Raw genomic sequence first — 20,207 nt, 5'->3', positions numbered from 1 at the left:
GAAATCTAATCTGATAAAGGCACTTTGTAATTTATTACTCCATTAGCAAGGGAGTGAATTTCCTATCATCTATCGTAAAGGCACCGTAATTGACCTGAATTGGAAAGGCTTTATCGCAAGTTACAAACATAGTAAAGTACAATTTACTGTATGGGGCACAATGTCTAATGCTTTATGATAAGAAATGTAAAAATCAGGTACATAGTGCATCATTCTACACAGTCAATCCCAACCCTCCTACTGTCTAACCATTCAATATCATCTACTGTGGTTTTGAGTGATAGATAAACTTCATGTGGTGAATGCATCCACACAGTCAACCCTTCTTCTATCTGACCATTTAACATCCACTGTGGTTTTGAATGATAAACTTTGCAGCCTGCAATATGATTTTTTTGTGGTGAATGAATCCACATGGTCAACCCTCCTACTATCTGACCATTTAATATCATCCACTGTGGTTTTGAATGATAGATAGAACTTTCAGCCTGTAGTATGATATCATGTGGGTAATGCATCCACACAGTCAACCCTCCTACTGTCTTACCATTCAATATCACCCACTGTGGTTCTGAATGATAGATAATTTGCAGCCTACAGTGATATCATGTGGGTAATGCATCCACACAGTCAACACTCCTACTGTCTAACCATTTAATATCATCCACTGTGGTTTTGAATGATAGATAAACTATGCCAGCCTGCAATATGATATCATGTGGTAAATGCATCTACACATTACACAGACAACCCTCCTACTATCTGACCATTCAATATCGCCCACTGTGGTTTTGAATGATAGATAAACTTTGCGCCTGCAGTATGACACCATGTGGTGAATGCATCCACACAGTCAACCCTCCTACTATCTAACCATTTAATATCATCCAGTGTGGTTTTGAATGATAGATAAACTATGCCAGCCTGCGCAGTAGTATGATATCATGTGGTGAATGCATCCACACAGTACACAGACAACCCTCCTACTGTCTGACCTTTCATATCATCTTTAGAGGTTTTGTATGATAAAATGAACTACTATGCAGCCTGCGCAGTAGTATGATATCATGTGCCTATTTGCACAATGGACACAATATCAAACATTGAAAGCAGACATTCGCTGCAAAAACGTATGTGAATGTCCAATCACCATATGAATACAAATAATAGACGTTTGCTGCACAAACCGATGTGAATGTCCAAAGTCAAAATAAAATGGAGACATTCGCTGCACAAACCAATGTGAAATTCAATGTTCAAAGTCCAATAGCAAACTAACTTGTTGCAACCACCATACTACTTTGCTGGTCACTGGTCACTATAGTATTATGCGGTAAGTACTTCCATGGTCATGGGATACAGAGCATGAAGTTTTGTTGTACATTTTCATTTTGCTGTTCTGATGGTCACACTCCAGCACACTGAACTTCCATGAACTCCTCCATTAATTTTTATAATCTTGCTTTAATTCCTTGCGGTCAACCGCCTGGAGCCATAATTTGCTCAAAGCAGACACTGGTGATTCTCGCGAGACTGGTGGCCCCGCGAGACTATAGACTTTTATCATGTGGCCTTCATTATGTTTATGTTCCTCGTATCGGATACAATAATGAATGCTAATAATCATGTTGCAATTAGGAACCAGACTGTTTTGTTCTTCCAGCTTGGTTTGTTAACGTTGATATCAATGTGAGAAATTCAAGATGGCTGCACCATGATAATGGTCTACATTGCTCTCGCGTCGTGTGGTTAAAAAGGGGGTGGGGTTAGGAGGGGGTAGTGGGCAGCTATAGCAACAGGTACGTTCATGGAAACGGGCTACTAGTGTCCGACCTGGTTCCTCCTATCAGAGTTCCTTTCTCCTGAAGACGAGCAGAGCATACTGATCGAAACGTCGAGTTGAAACCAATGGTTCTTTCCAGAGCCACCCCGACTCATTAGAGATAAAGTCATTTCATGGTGTTACCGCAAATCTTGTAAAGTTTAAAATCCTACTTCATATCAGAGTGTTAAACAAGAATTTCTGCTTTTTCTCATATCTATACTATATAGTTTTGCTGAGATGTATTGAACATCCGTTCAAACGGCTTAATTTCACATACTGCATCTCTTTGGAACTCTTGTTCCCTTTGCCTTGCATGTTTCCATACATTCAACATTTCTTGACTTTTTTGTAACGAGGAATGTCAATTCCTACCTTCAACTTCCATGAATTTGTGTTTCATCTTAAAAGGTTTTCTTCCCCATGATACAAAAAATTGCCTTTTAACCTGGTTTTGCAAACCGCGAACTGTCATAAAAAATACTAATACTCAGGAAACAAAATTAATTTGAACATCAAATTTTGTGCTGGCAGTTCGTAAAAAATGGCATTGTTAATTTAATACTCTCTTTTGTTCGCAAGGAAAGTAGCACTACAAAATCTAGTAGTGACTAATAGAGTCATAAATTGCAACCACTTTTCTATTTGTATCAAATTATCAAATGACAGGTTAAGGTACACGTTACCCATTAATACAATGTGGTCGTTATGAAGCGTGCAGTTTATTTCCCTAACTGTTTTTGAGAATGTCCTGATCCATTAGAATTGTGCCTCCAGCAACAATTCATGATGTGCTTTCTTGGACAAGAATATTAACATTAAGACATGGGGGGTGGTTTATAGACATTACTGATCTTTTACTTCACATGCGATAACGTGCTTAGATTTCTTGCGAAAGATCACATGGATTTACCTACGTTGTAGCACACATTCTAAATTACCATACCCATGGCACTATGCACTGTGTAAGTACATGGAACAGATGTACAATGATTAAAGAATGTGAAAACTCAGTGCCAAGAATGGACAAAACAAGCTTTTGTATTCAAGAGCATTGTCTTAATGTAAACATTTCACTCTTTTCTCCGAGTGGTGTAAGTTTCACTCTTTTGAGAGTGAAAGTCCATCTGTGTCACTCTTTTTGAGTGAAATTGAAACGAACTTCACTTTCAATCGAGTTGAAAATAGGCCTACCCGTGTTTCACTCAAAAATGAGTTGTCCGCCATACGGCTCTTTCCAAGAGTGGTATGGCGGCCAAACGAATGGTTTTCGCTATTTTACATTTAGGGTGCTGTTTTGAAAGTCCTATGCATTCAATTTAAACTACACTTTAAAATGGCTTTGTCAGCCATGACCATTGATCTCCATTAAACAGTCAGTATAATGCAGATCATTGGTCATGACCAATGCAGGTCTGTGGCTGTATTGAAACAAACACCTCTTTGGTCGCCATCTTTGATGAAGGAATGGACACGTACGTGTACTGTGCACGACTCTCAGCCAATGAAAACTCTTCATTCACCGCAGCGTGTGGACTGTTTTAGGCATGTGACGTCATATGCAAGGTTCAGTATGAACTCTCACCCAGTTACACTATACTCTGACCCAGTTACAGATACTCTGACCCAGTTAGAGAAAACACGTGCGTTGTCGATATATTTTATACAGTGTGGGGGGGGGGGGGTAGGCCTGCTTTGATCACAACAGCCTAGCCCCTTTAAACATATGCTCCCTTAAAGTTTATCGTTTTACTTTTTAGAAGAAGAAACATTAATGTTAAATTGAAATCAAATTCAACGGTGCATGGAGTAAATTCAATTATTAGTATAAGTCACATGTAGGCGACTTTGTGTCTTCTTTTTTGCCGTTTTTTTTTTTTTTTTTTTGTGACTTAATAATCTAAGCGCTGTGCCTTACGGGCATTTGCAGGAAAGCACTTCAAGGTAATCTTGCCAAAAGAAAACAACATCAAATGTCATCTTCTGCATAATTTCTGCGCGGCAAGGACACGGCAAACAAATAAAACATCTTGCATTATATGGAGTTACTCAAATGTGCCACTAAACCAGTTCTGCAGTGGTACGGAATTAACTAGTGCAATTGCTCGCAGGCTGCAAAGTTAACCATGTTATTTATATGTTTAAAGGCAGTGAACACTATTAGTAATTACTCAAAAAAAGTATTAGCATAAACCTTACTTGTTGACGAGTGATGGGGAGAGGTTGATAGTATACAACATTGTGAGAAACGGCTCCCTCTGAAGTGGAGTAGTTTTCAAGAAAGAAGTACAATGTAGTTTTCAACGAATTAGATTTCGAGACCTCAGATTTAGAACTTGAGGTCTCGAAATCAAGCATCTACATGTAACAGCACACAACTTCGTGTGACAAGAGTGTTTCTTCTTTCGTTATTATCTCGCAACTTCGACAACCAATTGAGCTCAATATTGTTGGTTCGTTTTTTGTTGTCTGTTTGTTTGTTGTGGTGTTGACATTTGATTGTTGGTGTTTAGTGTTTGTTTTTCTGTTTATTTTTAGGTAATTAGGGTCTCGGGTGCTGTTTGTGTATTTCTTACGCACAAAGTATTTAGCCGTCCAGTACATATACCCAACAAAACCATACAACCCCATCAACATCTTTAAATTTGAGATTTATAGCGGTATTTTATAAAATACTTCTTGCTACACACCACGGTCGAATTTACCGTTGATTGATGCACCTTGAGTAAAGATATAATAGTGATATGCAATCAACGAGTGCGATCAAGGTGAACGAGGAAACACCAGAAGGGAAAACGCCAGAGGCTATGGATAGATAAAGTCAATGTCAATTAATTATTGATATTAAAGGCGTATAATTATTAGCCAAAATGACCCTTGGGAGGGCAAGTTTTCGAGCACTGTATTACAAAGTGTTTTGAAACCTGACGCATGAGGCTGCTAAGGTGGTTTGACAGCACAATTACAATTTGTTTTCCCTTTTCTAATATCCGCTAAACAAATTGATAAAAGGCGTTGAACTCAAATATGGACGACGGCCACTTCAAGGTGACCTGCGTTGGGCTTTCAACCAAAACCAATAAATTGTCACCAATGGCACGCTGCCGCCTACTCCTGGGGCTGAAACAGGGTGTAGGCATGGGTATCATCCTCTCGCAGGCCAGATGCTTCACGGAGGCAATGAAGGCGAATGCCTACCACCCCCGGCCATTGCCTTGGTGCCCTTGAAATGCTCCAGTAGAAATTTACAGTTTTCTCATACAAGTATGGTGCCTTTCGCCAAACAGAAAATGCCTTGGTGCCCTTTCCCTTTCAAAACAGAAGCAGACAAGCCATGCTGAATTGATGATAAATGACAACGACCTCAAACGTGGACGACGTCCAATTCAAGGTGAGGGTTACCAAAGTTAGGCTATCAACCCAAATAAACTGCCACCAGGGGCGGGCTGCCACCTATTCCTGGGGCTAAACAGGGTTACCCCCTTAACAGTCCTTACGGATGTAGGCTTGGGTATCATCCACTAGGAGCCACCTACTCCTGGGGCTGAAACAGGATTACCCCCTTAACAGTCCTGAGTATTATTCAGTCAGTCATTACTTTTAGCTGTATTGTTTGGTATAATAATCTAACTGTGAAAAATCAGAAGAAAATTGATCGTATCACCAAGGTTGCCAGCAAGATAATAGGGTTCGAAGTAAAACCCATGAGAGAAATCCTAGACAAGCAGTATGTAAATAAACTGAAAGTTATAACCCAGGACCCAACTCACCCACTTCAGTCATTCATTCACATTCTCCCATCAGGAAGGTACCGTTCTCTCTCTACTCGCACAAACCGGTTCAGACTATCTTTTTTACCCAGTGCTATTCATCTTTTTAACTCACTTTTTATAAGGTAACTTAGTAGTAGTTGTTGTTTTCCACTTTAATCAGTGATGGTGAGTTTTTGATAACGTTTCTCTCTTTGTAAAACTTGAACTAGCCTATTTGTTGCTTATATTAATTTTTGTAATTAATTCTGTGTTTTTAAAATGTAATGTTTGTTTGTTTTTCTATAAGTATCAAATTTGAATCTTTTAGTGCACACATGGAAAGCAATTTTCACTTTTTACTTGTAATCTGTGATGAAATAAATAAATTGAATTGAATTGAATTTAAGGATGTAGGCGTGGGTATCATCCACTAGGAGCGACCTACTCCTGGGGCTGAAACAGGGTTACCCCCTTCACAGCTTGTAAGGATGTAGGTATGGGTATCATCAACTAGGAGCCTGGCTGGTATAGGGCAGAATGTACTACCTTCCCAACTTTGTACGAAGCAATTATGATTAAAGGGCACTCTGGACACTATTGGCTCAAAAAATACATTAAAAACTTACTAGGTTTGAGCAATAGAGATCTGTTTAAAGTATAAAACATTGTGAGAAACGATTCCATCTGAAGTAATGTAGTTTTTGAGAAAGAGTTATACTAATTTCTCACTCAAATAAATTATTTGAATCTGAGAATTACGTCAGGCCAATGAAGCCTTTCTCTGGCATCTGAAAGCAAACAAATTTGTGCAACAAGGGTATTTAATGTAGTTTTTGAGAAAGAGTTATACTAATTTCTCACTCAAATAAATTATTTGAATCCGAGAACGTCAGGCCAATGAAGCCTTTCTCTGGCATCTGAAAGCAAACACATTTGTGCAACAAGGGTATTTTTTTCGCATTGTTCTCTTGCAACTTTGATGACTAAATTGAGCCCAAATTTTCTCATATGCATATGTTAAACCAGGATAAACCAAGTGAGAATACTGGTCTTTGGCAGTTGCCAAAGGTGTCCAACCCAGTGCCTTTAAAGCCATTGGACCCTTTCGGTAAACAGTATTGTCCAAGGCCCACACTTTGTGTATCACAACTTACATATAAAATAACAAACCTGTGAAAATTTAGGCTCAATCTGTCATCGGAGTCGGGAGAAAATAACGGGAAAACCCACCCTTGTATCCGCGCGTTTCGCCGTGTCATGACATGTGTAAAATAAATCCGTAGTTCTCGCAACTGATATTGTTTTACTGTTTTCTCAAAAAGTAAAGCATTTCATGGAATAATATTTCAAGAGAAGTCTTTCACCACTACCTTCTGTAAACCCTGTAAGTTATTTGTAAACCTGTGAACTTTTACTTTGTTTTCTGTACCGAAAGGGTCCAATGGCTTTAAACAAATCTACAAGGCTAAAAACCTGACGCATGAATTTGTACACTATTATAATACCCCATTCCAACGTGTGAGAAGCCTTTTGGGGGATCGTTAAAAGATTATGATATGGCTACATAATAACTCCATAATTTATAGTAATAATGGCGGTAAAGTACAAGGTACTCCATAAATATCTCTAATACAGCTGCCTTTTAACAGGCCAATTCATTAACGTTAATGTGTGCCATGGTTTTAGACGCAGAGTGCATTCACCTATTAGGGCTATATTTTGGTAAGCAAAATACAATTGAAAATGGTGCCACTAAATAGAGAGAAAACAGAGCGACGGTTAAAGGTATTTTGTAGGCCCTCAAAATATTCTACATTACACATTTTGAGAGGCAATGTAAAGGAATTTAAGCATAAATACACATTTATTTTGGTTGGTAACTTTATTCTGGTCATTCCTGTTTTGCTTAGCTACTTTTTGTGCTTAAAGGCACTGGACACTATTGGTAATTACTCAAAATAATTTTTTGCATAAAACCTTTCTTGGTGACGAGTAATGGGGAGAGGTTGATGGTATAAAACATTGTGAGAAACGGCTCCCTCTGAAGTGCCATAGTTTTCGAGAAAGAAGTAATTTTCAGCGAATTTGATTTCGAGACCTCAGATTTAGAACTTGAGGTCTCGAAATCAACCATCTAAACGCACACAACTTCGTGTGACAAGGGTGTTTTCTTCTTTCATTATTATCTCGCAACTTCGATGACCGATTGAGCTCAAATTTTGACAGGTTAGTTATTTTATGCATATGCTGAGACACATAAACTGTGAAGGCTAGTCTTTGACAATTACCAATAATGTCTACTGCCTTTAAAGGCACTGGACATATTTGGTAATTGTCAAAGACCTGTATTCTCACTTGATGTATCCCAACATATGCATACAAAATAACAAGCCTATGAAAATTTGGACTCGATTGGTCATTAAATTGCAAGAAAATGATGATAGAAAAACACCCTTGTTGTACAAAATAGTGTGCTTCCAGATTGGCCAGAAGCCTTTTTTATTTTAGTAAGAAATTACCTCTTTCGCAAAAACTAACTACGTTACTTCAGAGGGAGCCGTTATCAATAGCTCTCCGTTGCTTGATATAAAGTAAGGTTTTATGCCAATATATATTTTGAGTAATTATCAAATGTGTACAGCGCCTTTAAGAAGTTCTAGGAAAACAAACGAGTGCACGATATGGAGTTTTACTGTGTAAACGAACGTAATTATTTCGTATCCGCACACATTTCTGGATACGTGCGATGAACAAAACCTGTCTGAAAATTAATGTTACCCTTAAATCTTGCCTTTAATGATGCAGATATTAAGTATTAATATTACAAAATGGTAATAAAGTACAGAGTTGTAATAATAATTTTGATGCTGAAATCATTAGTCATCTACAATCAATCAAAAGCTTACATGACGACGTGATAAGTGGCCTCGTTTGTCATCTTCCAGGAGACAAACCAAATTTAATTTTTAAAATCAGGGTATACTTTTGGAAAATGTCAACAATTTTCTCACTCGGTGCGTCCCAACATAATGCATAAATATAAACCTGTGCAGAATTGGACTCAATTGGTCAACCAAGTGTCAAGAAAATAATGAAAGAAAACCCCACCCGTATGGCTTTCAAATGCTTGAGATAGACTTCGTGTCTGAAGCCTTGGTCATATAACCATGTTTGGTTGGAAACTTTTTGGTTTTTTACAATACAAATTACTTTAAAAAGCGTCTTTTCTTAAACTAATTTACATGAGCTGCTTTACTTAAAAACAATGTAAGGTTGTATATATTCATTTAATGGATTTGGGTACTTTTTCAAAATGTCCATAGATTTACATTAAACTTACAGGGTTTGAAGATAATGATAGTGGAAAGCTTCCCTTCAAATCTAACTTACTGAGGCGCTGTAGTTTTTGAGAAATGAGTAAAACAATGCCGTGAAAATATGTTTGTAAATGATTAAAATAATTTTCGTCTAATGAGACAAAAATTATATTCATGACATTGTTTTATTCATTTCCCCAAAACTACAGCATCTCAGGCACGTAGATTTTCAGGGAAGCTTTCTACTATCATTGTTTTCAAACTGTGTTAAGTTAAGTGTAAATCTGTGGACATTGTGTTTTTTTGTCCTACAAAAGTTACATACATGTAGACCCTTTAAGCCATTGGACCCTTTCGGTACAGAAAAAAAAATAAAAGTCCACAGATTTAGAAATAATTTACAGGGTTTACAGAAGGTAATGGTGAAAGACTTCTCTTGAAATATTAGTCCATGAAATGCTTTACTTTTTGAGAAAACGGTAAAACAATATAAATTCTCGTTAGCGAGAATTACGGATTTATTTTAAACACATGTCATGACACGGCGAAACGCGCGGAAACAAGAGTGGGTTTTCCCGTTATTTTCTCCCGACTCCGATGACCGATTGAGCCGAAATTTTCACAGGTTTGTTGTTTTATATATAAGTTGTGAAACACGAAGTGTGGGACTTGAACAATACTGTTTACCGAAAGGGTCCAATGGCTTTAAGATGCAGTTGTACAAATCATTTTCAAAGGCACAGGACACATTTTGGTAAACAGCTGCTGTACATGTCCTTCTTACCACATAAGTTTTTATTGCCATTCATTTTCATTACCAAACGTATACAGACCCTTCAAAGCAAAGAATTCATTACAAAAATGGCGACCCAATTCTTATATTAAATATACTGCATTAGTATCCCATTGTCGTTTCAATTAGCCTTCAAAAAAAGAAGCAATTTCCACCAGTTCCATCAGTGAAGTTTGATCGATGCAAAGAAATCCATTCTTTGGGGGGAAATCTAGATTAGGCGTGGCCACGACCGGAACTAGTCCATAGCAACCATTATAAGTCTGGCCTCCTAGTGTAGGTCTTTGATTTGAAGGGCAATTAGCGTCAAATGACGCACGGTACTCGGTCATTAATCATATAGGTGGCTTTGCTCTTTAATTAACCATGGAAAGACTAACCAATAAAACCGTCGAAGGCAACTTGGCACTTTCAGCACTAGAGCATGCCCGATAACGAAAGGTCAGTTTAATTTTAAAAAACAATGGTTGCTTCGTGTAAAGCGCTCAAATCCGCCACACGACCGCTAATTGGCCGGTTGAGGTATGGTGGGAACTATATGAGTGTACTACAGGTATTGTGTATATCCAGATATTCAGACACTATCAATACCAAAAAGTGTTATAGAAATGGGTCCACCATTTCAAAATGGCGTATGGCAGGGCCTTGGCCTTGGCCTAGTGGATAAGAAGACCGGACTCAATCTCTGGTGTTTCTGTTCAGCAGAGTGTGGGTTTGAGTTCCAGTTGCAACACCTGTGTCCTTAAGCAAGACACATAACCATGATGTTTTGTCCTTCGGATGGGACATAAAGCAGTTGGTCCAGTGTGTTGTGTAACGCACGTAACAGAACCCAGTGCACTTATCGAAAAGAGAAGGGGGTTCAACCTGGGGGTTCTTGGCTGGATTGGCTGCATATTGCACCACAGCACCTTGTAAACCATTACATTGTGCTACATGCAAAAGGAGTACGTGTAGGAAGCATATCACAAATCAGTAAGCCAGGGTCATTATTTCCTGCGATGCAAGGGCAAATTTTGATGTCACAAATGTGCAAAGAATAATTCAAAACTGTTGAGCTGGTTCAACTCCTGCGAAACATTCGCTCAGAAGACAGCCTTGCAATCGCTTTACAATCGCATTCGCATGAAATACAATTAAACAAATAAATCTTCGCATATTCTTAACAATTTTAGGAATTCATATTTTAAAAACCTTACCTTTTTCTGTTCGCAGGCAATAGCATGGAAGACTTTGAATAGTGCTTTCTCGTTGGAGTTACTCTCCTCTGGCTCGTGTTCTGTTGCATCATGTGTCAATATACTCGTCAGCTGAAAAAAAGGGAATATCGAGAAACCTCAAGAAAATTAATTTTGCCTGGAAAATCAGTTTGATGTTTAACTTAGGGCCCTGACTTGTCACACGAGGCAACTTTTGCAGGCAACTTTTGCAGGCAACTTTTACAGGTTAGATTTTATGGCAGGCAACATTTGCAGGCAACACTTACAGGCAACATTTGCAGACAACATTTACAGGCAACATTTGCAGGCAACATTTGCAGGCAACATTTGCAGGCAACATTTTGCAGGCAACATTTGCAGGCAACATTTGCAGGCAACATTTGCAGGCAAGTTTTGCAGGCAAGTTTTGCAGGCAGCATTTGCAAGCAACTTTTACAAGCAACTTTTGCAGGCAACTTTTACAAGCAACTTTTGTAGGCAAGGTTGCATGCAACTTTTGTAGGCAACATTTGCATGCAGGCAAGTTTTGCAGGCAGTATTTGCAGGCAGCATTTGCAGGCAACATTTGCAGGTTACATATTATAGCAGGCAACGTTCGCAGGCAACATTCTTGCAGGCAATATTTGCAGGCAACTTTTGCAGGCTATATTTGCAGGCAATATTTGCAGGCAACATTTGCAGGCAATATTTGCAGGCAACATTTGCAGGCAACACTTGCAGGCAACATTTGCAGGCAACATTTGCAGGCAACATTTGCAGGCAATGTTTGCAGGTAACCTTTGCAGGCATCACTTGCATGCAACTTTTGCAGGCAATTTTTGCAGGCAACTTTTGCAGGAAACTTTGCTCAGGCAAGTTTTCGCAGGCAATCAACTAATAATGTGTTAAGTTTCCCAAGAAAATAACAAGAACACTCGAATGTGAATGAATTCTCTTCTTGGGGATTGCACGTGACAGTTGATTTGGGTTCTAACGAGGCTTCAATATCAGATCTTTAAAAATAATAAATAATTATTAATACTTTAGGGGGGATTGTGGGGATTAAGCGGATTAAGCAAACTGGAATGTTTTCCAGTTCAAAATGTTTCAAAGGTCCTGCTGATCTAAAACAAAATATTTAAGTTAGTGATATTTATTACAGAGGGGCAATATTGCTTTGGAATAAGGTCAACCATTTTGTGGCGTTAAATAAATGATTACAAAACCATCATAAAAGCATAATTCCAACAGCTGCATTATTTTGAAAACAGCCCCTTTTATAGACTAAAGCGCACAATCCAAGGTAACCCATCCCCGTAAATCGACGAACAACATTGTACAATTAGCAGAGACGAATTTCTGCATTGCGTTTGAACCATCATCCTGTAATCACAAACTTGTGGAAGTTTTTAAGATGAGGGACTGATTTTTTCCCCCAAAGCATATTTTTTTACCTAAGGTTATTTTTCTCTCATCGATTCCTGACACATGATGCTATTTAAAAACGTAATACATCCACGTAGACTCACAGCTCTGTGTTGCAATCAAATCTGTGGACATGCCTAAATTTGTTCCACACAATAATTAGGGAAAATCATGTATGGGGGTGTGCAAGTCTACAAGGTGTTTCAAAACCCTGGACCTCTATTGTTCTCATGTCGACACTTCGTAAGTTATGCTTGCCCATAATGCGCAAAATACAAATGGTTTTGACCTAAATATAAAATAACGGCTCCCTGACAAAAGTAGGCTGAGTGCGGCCAAATAAAGGCAAAACCGAAAAACGGTTAAAATACCAATTCCATTCGTAAAATAATGATATCTTTACAAATGTGAAGCAACGGCATTGTGACATGTGACTTGAACCAGAACGTCCATAAATACTTCATACCTTATTCATTATTCATCTTGCCCCTCTACTTAACTTGCTCTGTGTATTATAAATGGAATAATAGTCTTACTCCACTTACCAAACCATAGCACTTGTTAAAGTTTCATCAAATTTACAAATGGTTTCCAGAGAAACGGTTCAACGAACATGTCCTTCAACCCAAATTAGCTCAAAGGTTAAAATAGATGTTATCATCATACCCAGTTGCAATGGATGGAAATGCGGGCTACAAAACACAGACAAAAAGGAGCTGGGTGCCTGGTTCCTAATTCAAAGAACACTGGGCCTATATTATTGGTAAATATTATATCGACAAAAGGGAGGTCAGTGCCTGGTTCCTTATTCATGGAACATCACGTTTATTCATACATTGGCCCAAGAATATTGGTTGTATAGACGCATAAAAGTCTTTTTTCCCCCTTTTTTAAAGAAATAGTCCTCTGCCTGTTACGGCAAAACATATTGTTATACCCACCTGGAATCCAATGATGTCATTAAAATTATTTGACATAAGGCTAAAAAACATCGACAAAAGGAGATCAGTGCTCTGTTCCTTATTCAATAAATACTGGGCCTATATAATGGGTTTATAGCAGAATCTTTCAAAGATCTTTGCTTTTTCTGAATCAGAAATAGTCATCTGTTTGTTACAGCAACACTGCAGCCTTTTCAGGCGTCTGAAAAAAACAGCAACTTTGTGCAACACATAAGGTGTTTTTTTCTGTTCAATATTTTCTTAAAACGTCGGTGACCAATTGAGTAAAAAAAAATATCGCAGGTTTGTTGTTGAATGCATATATCGTCGGTCGCACCACGAACTGACCTAACTGACACAAAATCACACATTTTCGCAAATTTGTTTTAAAACAAATTATTGACAAAGTCAATGCTGTTAACATTATCAGCAAGTTTCAGTGCCTAATATGTAATAGTTTGGTAATTACACTAATTAGTATAAACGACGCATCGCTGGACTTGCCATTTTGTCATTTCACAAAGTGACCTATCTAGATACGTCGCTTTACCAATGGTTAAACTATGCGCTACAGCGCGCGCGATTATGGCGCGCGTGCAAATTTTCGCACCATGAAGTGACCTAACTGGGGAGCGTAGTAATCTCACAAAGTGACCTATCTCGATAGGTCTCTATTACGCATTGGTCTGTAAACAGCGCGCTGCAGGCAAAAATGAAATTTTCAATTTCACAAAGTGACCTATCTGTTTAGGAATTAATTACTTATTAAAAAAGTTTTAGGGATTAAAACACATTGATAGTTCTGTATGAATAAAGTATTCAGCTTTGTTTTCGTCATAAAATAATACAATAAAGTTGGTAAGCAGACTCCGAAACAGCAGTTTCAAAAGTAGTGCAACTTCAATCGTGATTTTCTCTGAACACGTTTTTTAAAACAGTGAACGAGTTAGGTCAGTTCGTGGTGCGACCGATGATATGTTGAGATACACCAAGTGAGTAATACTGGTCTTTGACAATTACCAATAGTTTCCAGTGCCTTTCAATGCAAACTAATTTTATCCAAAAGGCATGGACACTTTTGGCAAGCCTTGTGAGCATAACAAGTTACTAATTGTTAACGATCAATGGGGAGCTGTTGGTAGTATAAAACATTGTGTGAAACAGCTCCCTCTGAAGTAACGTAGTTTTCGAGGAAGAAGTAATTTTCCACTAAAATATTTGAATTTGATTTCCTGGACCTCAGAATTTGATTTTGAGGTCACCAAATCAAGCATCTGAAAGCACACAACTTCGTGTGACAAGGGTGTTTTTTCTTCCATTGTTATCTCGCAACTTCGAAGACCAAAATTGAGTTCAAATGTTAGAAGTGTTTTTGTGTGTGTGCATAACGTGTGCATGTGTTGAGAAACACCAAAGGTGTCCATATTGTCTTTAAAGGACCACATTGGTTTGGATCGGTCGAGTTGGTCTTTGAAAAGCGTTTGTAACCGTTTGAAATAAAATGCATATGATTAGAAATATACTCTAAAAGTAGAATACAATGATCCACACAAGTATCACTAGAAATTGCGTGGTTTTCCTTTTACCTCGTCGACATCCACGGTAACACGGTCGGCCATTTATGGGAGTCAAATTGTTGACGCCCATAAATGGCCGACCATGTTAGTTCGCAAAGTAAAAGGAAAACCACGCTATTCGAGGCAAATGTGTGTGGATCAATTGCATTCTACTTTCAAAACATCAAGACCAACTCCAAGGCAACGTTTCATCATAGAGGTTTCAGATGAAACGAAGCTATTTCTGTTATGTCCATTAACATAAATGAAAATAAAAACTTCAAAGAAAATTGCAATACCACAATTTTATTCAGTGGCTGATGCATGATTGACTGTTGATTGGACTCCCCATTGACATACTAAATTGAACACTTGAAATTGTCTTCTTGGAGTTATTGAAATATTGAACAAACAAGCATAACAACTTTGTCCTTGCTCGTTCATTGCGCTGAACAATCAGGCACATCATTGTTGGTCCGTCATGCATGCCACGAGTTTTTTGCTTTAAAGGCAGTGGACAGTATTGGTAATTACTCAAAATATTTGTTAACATAAAAACTTACTTGGTAACAAGCAATGGAGAGCTGTTGATAGTAACAAATCAAACATTTTGAAACATCTCCCTCTAAAGTGACGTAGTTTTGGGAAAGAAGTAATAAATTTTCCATGAATTTGATTTCGAGACCGCAGATTTAGAATTTGAGATCTCGAAGCAAGCATCTGAAAGCACACAACTTCGTGTGACAAGGGTGTTTTTTTCTTTCATTATTTCCAAACTTCGACGACCAATTGAGCTCAAATTTTCACAGTTTTGTTATTTTTATGAATATGTTGAGATTCACCAAAGGAGAAGACTGGTCTTTGAAATTACCAATAGTGTCCAGTGTCTTTAAAGGCACTGCCGTCGATTTTACCAAACTCATCCTGACTTAGGATTAATCCGAGGACTTTGGACGAGTTCAGTTCCATACACATAGTTGTTATGGACGCACTGAACCCATCCAAGTTATGACGGGTGTGCGGCACCTAAATGTAGCCCAAGCCCTAAATGCAGCCTGACCTAAATGTAGCCCCAAACTTGTACCTAGATGTAGCCCGGACCTAAATGTAGCCCCAAACATGTACCTAAATGTATTGTCGCCCGGACCTAACTCGTCCTAACTCGATATAGGATTAATCCTAGCGTTTCTTGAAATCGGCTGCAGGAGATCTTTGGTGATATCAGAGACCCTGAGTATTCTCAATGTATCCCAACATTACCTCTTTCTCAAAATTACCTATTTTGCTAAAAAATTGTTCTTCAGTGTGAGCCAATTCTCTCAATGTTTTATACTATCAACATGTTCGTGACCAAGTATTTTTTTATGCTAACAATTATTTTGAGTAATTACTAATAGTGTCCAGTGCCTTTAAAATGATAAACTCTCTTCAACCGTAAGTGAAAAGCACTCCGTTGATTTCTCCACTCGGTCAACGCGTGAGAAAACACAATCTTTTACTCGATTGAAACCTTGGAGATAAATTTAGGAAATTGGAGAGGGGAAATTTGAAGAGCTTTGATTTGCTGAAGGTTAATCGATTGAGTGATTAAAAGGAAGGACTTTTAAGCAAGGAAGATGATTTTTGAAGATGATTGTATCATTAGATCAATGATGTATGCAGTAGTGCAGTCAATGCAGTAGTGCAGTCAATACGCATTACAAAACTTACTGACAGTCATTAAAGGGTATTAAAGGCGCTGTATACACGATTTGTGTTTGCCACAGGCCAGTATCCTCACTTGGTGTATCCATATATGCATAAAAATAACAAACCTGTGAAGATTTGGACTCAATTGGTCACTGAAGTTGTTGGAAAATATTGAAAGAAAAAACTCCCTTGTTGCACAAAGTTGTGTGCTATCCAGATGCCTGAGAAATACTTCATGGACCTGAAGCCTTTTTGTCAGCTGTTAAATGTAAGAATCAGTATTGCTATAACAAGACTGGACTCAATTTGGTCACCAACATTGTAAGACAATCATTTTGCAGAACTTTAAGCTAGGAAGATGATTTTTTAGTATGTTTGTGGAGTTGCAGCATGTCAGTCGATACGTATTACAACATTTCCTGACAGTCATTAGAGACAATGGACACTATTGGTAAGATTACTGAAAATACATATTAGCATAAACCTTACTTTGTAACGAGTAATGGAGAGAGGTTGATAGTATAAAACATTGTGAGAAACGGCTCCCTCTTAAGTGACGTATAGTTTTCGAGAAAGAAGTAATTTTCACGGAATTTGATTTCGAGACCTCAGAATTAGATTTTGAGGTCTCGAAATCAAGCATCTGCTGAAAGCACACAACTTCGTGTGACAAGATGTTTTTTTCTTTCATTATTATAATCTCGCAACTTTGAAGACCAATTGAGCTCAAATTTTCACAGGTTTGTTATCGTATGCATATGTTGAGATACACCAAGTAAGAAGACTTGTCTTTGACATTTACCATAGTGTCCAGGGTCTTTGAAAGGTATTAATGGCGCTGTTTACGATTTATATCTGTCAAAGACTAGTATCCTTAAATGGTTTATCCCAAAATGCATAAAAAACACCCTTCAGCACAACTTTTTGTGATTTCAATGTCTAACAAAATGCTCAGACCTGAATTTTTTTGAAAATTGATTGAGAAGTTACTTCTTTCTTAAAAACCACTTTACTTCAGAGGGAGCCGTTTCTCACAATGTTTTATACTATCAACAGCTCCCCAATGCTCGTCACCAAGTAAGTCTGATGCTAATATTTACTTTGAGTAATTACCAAAAGTATCCAGTGCCTTTAAAGGCAGTGGACACTATTGGTAATTACTCAAAATAACTATTAGCATAAAACCATACTTGGTAACGAGTAATGGGGAGCTGTTGATAGTACATGTATAAAACATTGTGAGAAACGGCTCCATCTGAAGTAACGTATAGTTTCCGTGAAAGAATACATTTTATATGAATTTGATTTTGAGACCTCAGATTTAGAATTTGAGGTCTCGAAATCAAGCATCTGTGACGATGGTGTTTTTTCTATCATAGTTATCTCGCAACTTCGACGACCAATTGTGCTCAAATTTTCACAGGTTTGTTATTTTATGCATAGATACACAAAGTGAGAAGACTGGTCTTTGACATTAACCAATAGGGAACAGTGTCTAAGTCATGGGAACGACAGAGCCATTATAGCAATAATTTTACGATAGACAAGCTTTGAGCAGCAAACGCACTGAGGTCATTTTACAGTCAAACATCAAAACGACAACCGCAGTTTCTTTTTAATTAATGAAATTTATATGTTTCACGGAACTACGTATTAATTTAATTTCAATTTGTCCTTCACCCAGTATGAGCAGTTAATTGAGGACATCTCTGAAGTGTGGAATTACAAGGTCGTCAGAGTAAGCAGCATACGTACACTACATGTATGTATCTGTACCAGTGCCGCCATTTTATTTCCTAGCTTGTAATTTGAACAATTCAGACCACAATGCTTTTACTTTAGTGCTAATCACACGACAGCATTTTAACTGTGGTCCTTGGCTTAATTTTAGCATTTTTTTAAAGTCAATTTTTGACAAGATTTTGCAAGAGAACTTGGACAGTAGAAACAATTGTTGTCCTTTCACGCGAGGTACATTTTGTAACATGGCATAACCTTGCTATAACTTAACAAGGGACCCTTGCTAAATTTCTCTTGTGTGAAAAGGGCTTTAATTGACTCCCACAAGGGATATAAGCACAAAGCTTTCAACAGTCAATCTCTCCCAAGAAGATTGTTTTAAAGACACTAAATACCTTTTTGTAATTGTCAAAGACCAGTCTTCTCACTTGGTGTATCTCAACATATGCATAAAACAACAAACCTCCGAACATTTGAGCTCAATTGGTCGTCGAAGTTGGGAGATAACTATGAAAGAAAAGACACCCTTGTCACACGAAGTTGTGTGGTTTCAGATGCTTGATTTCGAGACCTTAAATTCTAAATCTGAGGTCTCGAAATCAAATTCGTGGAAAGTTACTTCTTTCTTGAAAACTGCGTCATTTCAGAGGGAGCCGTTTCTCACAATGTTTTATACTATCAACCTATCCCCATTACTCGTTACCAAGTAAGGTTTTATGCTAATAATCATTTTGAGTTATTACCAATAGTGTTCACTGCCTTTAAGCACGTCCATGCAGTATGGGTTTTAAAACTAGTTTGTAAACGGGTTGTCATTTTTCTGAGTCATCCTAGTCACATGTTTTTACCCCAGCGTTTCTGCCCCAGTTTTCTCCTTATTATATCCAGTATCCTTGACACATAAATGAGGGCAAACCATCATCTAGCCAGTATGATTGACAGAGTAATTATAACAACAACTATATTGGTTCAAACACAGGTAAACACAGCCACCAGCTGCCCATTGACAGCATGTGTCGGAGGATTGAACTAAATTGAACGCCACCAGAATTTGTAAACAACGTGCGGAGTTTGGCGAGACGTAAATTTTTAATGAGCTACATGTACATGTAGTTCTCGGGAGCTAATACAGAGTTGTTATGTCAGATACATTTTTTTCTATTCTTTTTTCAGTTGTGTGGTTCTAAAATATTCAGTTATTGGCTGGGTTAATTTAATTTGTTTGCTTAATAATTTAAGTTGTACAATTTAAGGTCATCAACAATTAATTTGCTTATGTTTAAGAGGGTTTGATTTTCTAAACAACTAGTTTTGTAATCTACGTGTGTTGTTTACATATCCAGTTATTGCTTGAGTCAATTTTAAGCTTATTTGCTTGCTTAATTATTTAAGTTGTATAATTTAATTTCATCAACCCTTGATTGACATATTGTTTTTGTACACAACGGATGCTGGCAGACTTTTGACTTTCTCCCTTCTAATAAATCATGACCCCAAATTGAAACCCCCCAAATGACGTGTGGTAGGGTCCATCTTAGGTTATCAAGGCATAGAGCTGACCAGTGTGTGTACACTGTGGTTTTAACTCTGTGGAAATACTAAAATATTCATAGGTCATTAAGCTTGTTTTTACGGCAAGGATTTGGTTTGTAGGCCAGTTTTGATTCCCCCTTCTAACCCATTGTGAACCATTGACACCCCCTCAATGACGTGTGGAAGGTCTATCTTAGGATATCATGGCATATGAGCTGACCAGTGTACGATGTTGTTTTACTAGGAAAACCGCCAATATAGGGCTAGATAGCTCAGTTGGTAGAGCGCCGGCACGTTTATCCGGAGGTCGTTGGTTCGAATCCCACTCTAGTCAATTCTTTGTTCAACCCCAAGATCATTACTAGGAAAACATCAACATATTAGTTGGTCATTAAGCTTGTTCATGCGGCAAGGATTTGTTTTGCAAACCAGTTTTGATT

General features: G+C 37.9%; 1 protein-coding gene across 1 annotated transcript in view; it reads right to left on the bottom strand.

Annotated features, from left to right (window-relative positions):
• Window positions 1-20,207, bottom strand: part of LOC139951589 (short transient receptor potential channel 4-like) — a 94,578-nt gene that overhangs the window by 54,140 nt on the left and 20,231 nt on the right. Inside the window, exon 5 of the mRNA XM_071950549.1 lies at window positions 10,884-10,994. Coding sequence (XP_071806650.1) covers window positions 10,884-10,994 — 111 coding nt within the window. The remainder of the gene's footprint in view (window positions 1-10,883; window positions 10,995-20,207) is intronic.

This window comes from Asterias amurensis, chromosome 19 (genome assembly GCF_032118995.1).
Source record: "Asterias amurensis chromosome 19, ASM3211899v1".
Lineage (NCBI taxonomy): Eukaryota > Metazoa > Echinodermata > Asteroidea > Forcipulatida > Asteriidae > Asterias > Asterias amurensis.
Note: the sequence above shows the minus strand (reverse complement) of the source record. Positions and strands in the feature narration are given on the sequence as shown.